Below are 9,772 nucleotides of genomic sequence, written 5' to 3' on the forward strand. Positions count from 1 at the left end.
GACCCGGAAGGCTCCTAAGTGCCCCCGAGACAGACAACCCAGGGAGCAAGACGTCTGCTACAGAGCTGGTATCCAGACCACTGCATCCCCCGGTGCAGGGCCGGGAGGTAAATCTTTTGTTTTCTTCTTGTTTGCCGTGCCCCGAACGGGCTGCATTGCTGGCTGTACTACTCACTGGTTAATTCTGAACACATCCACATCCACAGTTATAAGAGGGTGTGCACACTTATGCAACCAGGTTATTGTAAGGTTTTTAATTGAAACATTTTCCCCCACAAAGATTTCAATTTGTTTTTCAATTGAATTGTTCACATTATAGGTCACAATAAAAGTGGAAATGTTCTGACATGATTTATCTTTGTCTCATTCTTTTACATCACAAAAACCTGGCATTTTAACAGGGGTGTGTAGACTTTTTATATCCACTGTAGGTCTAATTTTCTATTCCTCAAATACATAACAATGTATTAATGATCTACATTCTATTTAAAATTTCATTTCCTCATCATGGCCCAACCCCTGTCATCAGCTATAAAATGCCCCTGAAATGAGCACAGTGTTAGTTCATTCTCCTCTTCACCAAAGATGGATCTTCAAGTCTCTTTTGTGCTGCTTTTCATTCTTTTCACTGGAGGTACAAAAACATCTAGAATATTTAATGTTAGTCTATTTAATTATTGGTATGCATACAGAGGTCATTGAATGTCTCTCTCTCTCTCTCTAGGATACTCTCTAAACTGTACACAGTGCATACCAGACCTGACGGGTACTTGCGTAGAAACACTGGAGACATGCCCCAGTGGATTTTCAGAGTGTATGAGTTCAAAAGTGAAAGTAACTGGTAAGTCCATTATGATTGAGTGGAAATGTACTGCTATAATTTAACTTGTCACATAACTGCTACTCTTTTACTGGGCTGAAATTAAAACTGCAAGCATAAAATATTTACCAGATTTGTATTTTTATTTCTGACTATTTCATGAAGTACAGTAGGATCCAAAAGTCTGAGACCACATTGAAAATCTGTGATTTCAAATCTAACTTAAACCTGTAAATAAACAAAGTTTTAGGATTTAAAACCAAAAAATGTATGACTTAAAATAAACATGAAATATTGAAGATTCTGTACAATTTCTAAGTTACTAATCCAATGTAAGCAAATTTGTGACATTGAATTCAACTCAAGGTCATATTTCCATGTTTCCATTGAAGAACACAATTAAAATGTTCAAATGCTGGAATAACATCGATCATCAGGTTTTGCACAAACTTGTTTAATCCACGCCAGCTCAAGTGCATGATGTCATTAAAGCAAAAGGGAGAAATACTCAAATTGACATAAATTGTATTACATTTGAAAAATGCTAAAAAAAATAAATAAAATCATTTTCACAATGGTCTCAGACATCTCGACCTCACTTTTTGTAATTGCACATTTTTATGTCTTAAACAGTATTATTGCCAGTGTTGGGTTAGTTACTCAAAATATGTAATCCAATACAAATTAATTCTCTAAATTGAAAGCAGATTACTTTATCTATTAGTGTAACTAAAAAGTAATCACTCTACTAATTATTCTACTATTAAATCACTTTCTAAATCACTTTTCCTAGAACGTTTTAAGGTAGGCTTGGGATCAATGCCATTTCCATGTATATATCAGGATTTTTTCAGATATAAATGTGGCTTCTTGTTGCACAATAGTCTTTGTCTTTCAACTTTGGTAAAGTATGAGCGGCAAGGTTAATTAAAGTGGGTTGCTCATCTGGCAGACAAGATGCATTCTGAAATTTGAAACAATTATTTTCTATGAAGGTATGTATGCACACAGTGTGGGCTCGCCATTTCCAGAGGCTGTTAAAAATTCAGCATTGCCACTGAGCTCAACTCGCAAAGTTTTCCATTAAACTCAACCCAAATCAGTATCAAAAGATGATTATTTACTCTAGTAGTTATTACTGGATGATATATTGTGTTATAGTTCTTTCATAGGGCCTACACAATGTGTTTTCAGTTACAAGTATGTCTTTTTGTGGTTTGACAGCTTGAATGAAAGACCTATTCAATGCAACATACAGAGAAATTGCATAATTAACATAGTTCAGTTTGCACAGTTACACCAGTTTCATACACTAACCTGCAAACTCATCAACATCACTTTAATTCTTGAAGAACTACAAAAACCTCAGTAACTTTGGACTGCAATCAGCTCGTAATGTGTGTGTGATGGCATGTTCATGCCACTACCTGCTTCAGTAAATGTTATGTTGCCCCCTTGTGGTCTCCCAAAGCTATTACATCAGACTACATTGAATGAAATGCAACTGGCAGTGAATTGAAAACACACAAATTAGGGTTCTAATTTAAATAATGGCTGATGTTAATATATTGATGCCTCAAATTTATTGATAAAATAACATGCCAATCAATAATCAATATATAGATTTTTTTTTATGACATCCCTAGTTTTTGGTTTTCCATTCAATAATGGACTCAAAAGTTATAATTTTAATTGAAAGTCAGTAACTGTAATTTGATTACAAGTATTTAAACTGAAATGTTTTTCACTTCTTTTTTGTTTTAAGTAATTCAATTACAGTAATTTATTACTTTGTAATTGGATACACCCAACACTGATTATTTCAAAATGATCACATGTGATCTGTTTGAGAGGTTCGAATTAACACACCCCGTAAAACTTTAAACTAGAAAAGTCTCGCTAGAATTGAAATTGGTCACAGTTTTGATGTCTGCGCTCCGCAATTTCGAGGGATGCCCAGTTGTTGAACGCGCGCGCCAGAGAGAAGAGCAGATCATGATCGCGAGCTCGTTACACTCGCAAAGTGCAGATGAGAAGTCTTTAGCTGTTTGCGAGATTATCATTAAATCTGCCTCAGCGGTCCTAAATAGTCAATCACTTGGGCGGCCGCCAAAATATCTTCAATGGGAGAAGTTACCATGGCATTGTTATTTCCCTGCTGTCCGTGACCCAGTCCGAATAGACCAGTTGAGAAACACTGCTTTAACTCACACACACACTCATGTCAGACCCTTTCGCCTCGCTTCTCTCTGAGAAGGAAAGGAGATGCGCACGTTCATGTGAGAATCTCCGTCCGGTTGCATTTTTTTCCCAATACCGTAGATAAGCAAATTTACATGGTATGATAACCGTCAATTTTCAAACCGTGGTATACCGCTGCAACCCAGATGTACAAAAACTCTTTCTGCTTTGGCCACTGGGGGCAGTGGTTAGAATTTTGGGAAGCACAGACCAAGTTTAGCTGAAGAACTTTCAACTGTCGCCAGTGAGATCAGAGTGAAATACAGTGTGAAACAATTTACACTAAAATGTTACAATTTGTATAACAGTTGACAACCAATCAATCACTTACTAAACAATATTTGCCTCATTAATTGCACTTAGTACAGTTTAGTCTAAATGTATTCTGACCACATATTTTCATTAATTAATTCTACAGTACATGTTATTATATGACTAATATTTACCCAGATTTACATGGCAATATTTCCAAGCAGATATCACTGTGTTCATTTATGACTGACCTTATTGTATTAAGTATTGTTATTCCTGTATGATTATTTTTTATAATTGTTTTCAGGCAACATTACTCTGGACATAAAACTAAAGACTTGTGTGCAGCCAATTTATTGTCAATTTGGGAACATGAACCTCGGGAACACTAAGATTTCTTCTATATGCTGCAACACTGACAACTGTAATATCGAAGATGCTCCAGGTACTGTCCTTTACTTTCCATATAATGATCTCCTTAAAAGCTAACATGAAATATGCTCAACAAGAGAAACATTTAGTTTGGGACTTCATTTCATTCACTGAGAATTAATTGGACCATAAAAAGTCATCTCTATATGATTTTTATTTTCTATATTGCATTTATAGGGGAGGGTTTGAAAATGAAGAGAGCTTGGTGATGTCAACTGAAAAGATAAAGTTGTTTCATAGGTGAAGCATGTTAGTACATTTTGATGAAAGATTACAAAGACAAAAATGTTTTGTGGGGGGGGGGTAAAATGCACAGATGAAGGAAAATGTATATAGTAAATGTCAATTTTGAGATCATGTTGACTGAAATATGTGTTAGATGTTAATATTTATTTTATCATTGTGTAGCTGATGTGTTAACCCCTTAAACTCTGGTGAATTCACACTCAAATTTAAAAGCTCACCATTTGCACATACTGTGGACTAATTGAATAAAAATCTAATTTTTCAGAGAACTGCCCAAATAAAAAGACTCCAATTATTCATAAATAATATTGAATTTTTATAATCTTATGATAAACAGAATAATATTTATTTTATTTTATATATATATTTTGTCCTAACTTTGTAATGTAATTCTGGTTCTGTTTCTTCTACCTCACTGTGAAAAGTCTCATTTTATTCCACTAGGTGGCAGAAAGCACTAGAAAAAATATTATATCATATTCTATCACAATATACAGATCTGAAATGTTGGTGTAAAACCCATTTTAGCCCTCACATATGTGCTCGTCCATAGATATTTAGTCTAATGTTCAGTTCAAGCACCACCCTTGTTGTTTCATTGAATATCTCGGCCTCTGAAGCTCAATGTAGGTGTCATTAGAAAGCTGAGATTCTTCACTTTGTGATGATATAAATCATTTTATCATCAATAGTCGAAAACATATTTTCAGATGTTTTACATGCTTTACCTTCTGGAAGGCATATTTAGTTCTGGACCTCTACGATATAACATTGGATTAGTCAGTCGAGCAAGATCACAGACAAGTAAAAAAAAAAAAAGAATATATTTTTAGAGAACTTTCTAATGGTAAATGCAGATATAATGTTTTTGTCGACTTGGTGTTTACAGCAGCAGTAATGGGAGCATAAAGAGACGTTTATATTTGATGACTTACAGAAATCATATTTCACTTTGTGATTCTTTTGAAAATCTTTCTAACTGTGGGATTAGGCCAACAAAATTATCTGTACAGTCACATTCCTGAGAGTGAGATCTTTGTTATGCCTAATTCCAATGCCCTCTAAGTCCTTGTGGTGGCGAAGTGACTCGAATGTCAGTTGCCTTCGTGTCTGAGACAGTCAATCCGCGCATTTTATCATGTGGCTTGTTGAGCGAGTTACCTCAGAGACATAGCGCCGGGCCAATTTGGTTTCTTAGGAGACCTGGCTGGAGTCACTCAGCACGCCCTGGATTAGAACTTGGGATTCTAGGGGTGGTAGTCAGCGTTATGTGAAGAACATTTATTTTCATATAAAAATGTCTACCCCCATTACCTCTAGAGGGCGCTAGTTTTCAACACGATTGTTATTTTAAGTAACATAAATGCAGAAGTAATGTTTTTCTCTGAAAAGTTCAGATTCAAAGTTTTTAAATGATACCTCATATGCTTGACTTATTTATACGGAGACTTTAACATTTTAAGCGTAAACCTTTTTCACGATATAGCGTTATATTAAATTACCCTTGTTTCTTCTGTAGATCCCAGCTCTACCCCCAATGGGAAGCAGTGTTACACTTGCAATGAACCAAGCTGCTTAAACGTGTTGAGTTGTTCAGGGAATGAAGACTACTGCATTAAAGCGTCAGGTAAGAATCTGGTAACTGAAGAAGAAAGTTAAAGTAATTATTTGGCCTTTCCATCATTGGTGGGCCATATATTATCCTGAACACATTATGATGCAAACATCTGTCTTAAATACAGTTTAGGGTACACAGAGGCAAGCTCTGCCTTTGCTTGTCATTTATTTATGACTAAACTTATTTTTACTCTCTTTTAATCAGGGTCTTTTGTCGGCGTGTCAGCTACGGTAAAAGGATGTGTCTCTAAATCTGTCTGTGATGCTGCAATATCGATTCCAAATGTTGTGGATGTCACATGCTGTCAGGGGAACCTGTGTAACAGTGCAACACCGATTCTGTGAGAAATATAAATTGTACATGCTGTCTTTAGTTTGACATCTAACTCTGTATGTATGTGTGCTAACCACAGAAGGATACCACATGCACGAAGAGTCCATGACCTTCCTAGATGCTGTTAGTTTCTCTTGTCTTATTCTTTTTTGGAATGTTCTGTGCTCCGAGCACATACTCCTTTTCGTGAGCTAAATATCTCAGTTAGATGTAACCAATATCTAGAACTGCTTGACCTCATATGATTACCATTCCTGTGCTATTCCGGTCAACAATTTCTTGTCCTTGGCTGTCTTGCTGTCCTGCTGTCACTATACTATTGGCTGTTGGTTGCTCCTTGTTCTATGAAAGGTATAAATATTATGCTTGCTGTAATAAACTTTGAGTAAATTGAATAGAAGCACTCTGTGTTGTCGTTCTTTCTCCTCCCTTCATGAAGTCTTCAGAGACACAGACTCCCGACTGCATTCAGCTGGGCATGCACTGAAAGGGACCGAGTAATTCTTGATGGCAGAAGTGTTGTATTCTAGACTACAACGAGATCCAAGTTTATTCCTAACAGATTCCAAATGTTGCGAATGTCACATGCCTTCAGGGGAAACAGTGTAATAGTGCAAAGAGCTTCACCCAGAGCTTCATGCTTTTCTTGTTGCCACTGTTCTCCTACACCCTGTTTAACTGAGTTTCACAAAGTGTATGAAGATTGAAAGAAAAAATTATTTTAATTGAATATTAATGAAGTAACATAATTTGTGTGAAAAGTAATTATAATGAAAGGTTGTTTAGATTAAAATGTGTCAATTTAGGCGTATACTTTTGATATTTTTTTGAGTAACAATATAAAATAATGCTTATTGTGAGTCGGTTTCCATCACAGGATTTTAATATGTTCAAATGACTTATTTCTTGTTTTACTCCACTTTTCAATATATATTAGTGTTTTATTGTGCAAATGTTTTATGCTTCCTATTTATTGGTGTTTCAACTCAATCTCACATTCTGATGTATTTATACAATAATATTGTATTTAAGAACGAGGCGGCAAGGGTTAAGACTTCAATGTAAACTCACACTGTTGTGATTGGCTAACATCATACTATGGAGTAAATTTCCCACCCAATGTATTGCGCTCACAGATCAAAAAATAATAAAGTCATCTGACATTTTTTGATCTTATTTACATTTTTTGCACACTTGCTGTGTTTTTCTTTGCTCACATTTCCAAACTTGCGCTTCCAAATTTTGCAGGTAGAGTTTCATGCCAAACAGGGCGGGGTTTAGCATCCCCATTGGTCCACTAGTTCTAGACTGACAGCTCTCTAGCCAATCAAAGTGGGGAGTTGACGTCACTCCAGAGTGACTCTGGTTTACTGCTGTGCTCAAATGTGAACAGATGAAGATCGTTAAGACTGCAGAGAAGGTTTGCTTCATTTTCTCTAATTTAAACGAAGAACTGTGTTACATCAAATGATCTACAGTACGTTGAAAATAGCTTGTTAGCCTATACTGGTCACCCAAAAGCATCACAAGCTTAAGTTGATCGTAGAGACCTTTGGCGGCAATGTTTTCTATGATCTACTTTAGCCCTTCTACTTAATTACTAAATCAACATCTTAAATGAATACCTGCACTAATATGCTACATGCATCAACATACGGTGCACTTCAAACTCATCTCAACCTATATTCAATATTCGGAAGTTGAACATCACTATGAAAGAAATAACCTGCTATTAAAATGGATACGAGAAGGGATGTTGTGATTATGCTGCTCGAGTATTTTAATAACACGTGGAAATCCCACCTTCAAGACTTGACCTGGACTCCAGTGTTAAAGACTCGAGATTTGACTCTGACTTCAGATGAAAGACTCGTGATCATTTCTGATACTGTGTAGCTAAACATTTACAGCAACTTTACCCCATTAATTAAACACAATAAAACACTCACCAAACTGAATGGTAAGCACAATATCCCTCGAGAAGTTTGATTCATTGAAGTATAAAAAACCATGTAAGCAGCACACCACTCCGATCATGTCATGTTTTTTCTGGTATATTGTCTTATTCTCATCATTATTTCTCACGTTGGGGCATAACTTTTTTTTTCTAGTTAGACCTTTAATATACACTCACCTAAAGGATTATTAGGAACACCTGTTCAATTTCTCATTAATGCAATTATCTAATCAACCAATCACATGGCAGTTGCTTCAATGCATTTAGGGGTGTGGTCCTGGTCAAGACAATCTCCTGAACTCCAAACTGAATGTCAGAATGGGAAAGAAAGGTGATTTAAGCAATTTTGAGCGTGGCATGGTTGTTGGTGCCAGACGGGCCGGTCTGAGTATTTCACAATCTGCTCAGTTACTGGGATTTTCACGCACAACCATTTCTAGGGTTTACAAAGAATGGTGTGAAAAGGGAAAAACATCCAGTATGCGGCAGTCCTGTGGGTGAAAATGCCTTGTTGATGCTAGAGGACAGAGGAGAATGGGCCGACTGATTCAAGCTGATAGAAGAGCAACTTTGCCTGAAATAACCACTCGTTACAACCGAGGTATGCAGCAAAGCATTTGTGAAGCCACAACACGCACAACCTTGAGGCGGATGGGCTACAACAGCAGAAGACCCCACCGGGTACCACTCATCTCCACTACAAATAGGAAAAAGAGGCTACAATTTGCAAGAGCTCACCACAATTGGACAGTTGAAGACTGGAAAAATGTTGCCTGGTCTGATGAGTCTCGATTTCTGTTGAGACATTCAGATGGTAGAGTCAGAATTTGGCGTAAACAGAATGAGAACATGGATCCATCATGCCTTGTTACCACTGTGCAGGCTGGTGGTGGTGGTGTAATGGTGTGGGGGATGTTTTCTTGGCACACTTTAGGCCCCTTAGTGCCAATTGGGCATAGTTTAAATGCCACGGCCTACCTGAGCATTGTTTCTGACCATGTCCATCCCTTTATGGCCACCATGTACCCATCCTCTGATGGCTACTTCCAGCAGGATAATGCACCATGTCACAAAGCTCGAATCATTTCAAATTGGTTTCTTGAACATGACAATGAGTTCACTGTACTAAAATGGCCCCCACAGTCACCAGATCTCAACCCAATAGAGCATCTTTGGGATGTGGTGGAACGGGAGCTTCGTGCCCCGGATGTGCATCCCACAAATCTCCATCAACTGCAAGATGCTATCCTATCAATATGGGCCAACATTTCTAAAGAATGCTTTCAGCACCTTGTTGAATCAATGCCACGTAGAATTAAGGCAGTTCTGAAGGCGAAAGGGGGTCAAACACAGTATTAGTATGGTGTTCCTAATAATCCTTTAAGTGAGTGTAGTTTTCTGTAAAAATATCTAAAAAATACTTCAAACAAAATACATTTACTTGAGAGTAGCAAAACTGAATAAGAATACTTTGTAAAAGTAACCTTCCCAATCCTGGCCATGTTGTTTTTAACAACTGTTTCTGCACAATGTTGGTCTCAATAAAGCTAATTTGGTATCTTTGGGGTTTTGGAAAGTGATGGCGTGGCTAATCTGACGTCTCTACTTTCGCCTGCACCGCAGGGTGCCGGACCGCAGACTGCATGCACCTCCTTAAATTCTAGAGGAAGAATATTTATTGATCTTACTCCAATAAATTTATACATGCATATAGATATGCTACAGTATTAAAGATTTTTCACACAAACTATTCAAAACAACTTCAATCTATAGAGCAATGCTACAGTCTCTGTGACATTCAGTGTGTAGAATGCACCTCTACTCTATTTTATGCTTATAAAAGGTCAATTGAAATGCTTACATTCATGCTTGC

The 9,772-nt window shown here is 37.0% G+C and overlaps 1 protein-coding gene across 2 annotated transcripts in view; it reads left to right on the top strand.

Annotated features, from left to right (window-relative positions):
* LOC127627436 (phospholipase A2 inhibitor and Ly6/PLAUR domain-containing protein-like) overlaps positions 1–6,342 on the top strand; it is a 349,614-nt gene extending 343,272 nt beyond the window's left edge. Inside the window, exons 1-5 of one of the 2 annotated variants that reach the window (XM_052103809.1) lie at positions 538–634; positions 725–841; positions 3,621–3,758; positions 5,511–5,618; positions 5,814–6,342. In XM_052103809.1, coding sequence (XP_051959769.1) covers positions 586–634; positions 725–841; positions 3,621–3,758; positions 5,511–5,618; positions 5,814–5,953 — 552 coding nt within the window. In that variant the 5' untranslated portion in view covers positions 538–585 and the 3' untranslated portion in view covers positions 5,954–6,342. Of the gene's footprint in view, positions 1–537; positions 635–724; positions 842–3,620; positions 3,759–5,510; positions 5,619–5,813 lie in introns of those variants that run through there. The other variant, XM_052103808.1, reaches the window with a different exon arrangement.
* Positions 6,343–9,772: the final 3,430 nt, after the last annotated feature.

Source organism: Xyrauchen texanus, chromosome 34 (genome assembly GCF_025860055.1).
Source record: "Xyrauchen texanus isolate HMW12.3.18 chromosome 34, RBS_HiC_50CHRs, whole genome shotgun sequence".
NCBI classification, from domain to species: domain Eukaryota; kingdom Metazoa; phylum Chordata; class Actinopteri; order Cypriniformes; family Catostomidae; genus Xyrauchen; species Xyrauchen texanus.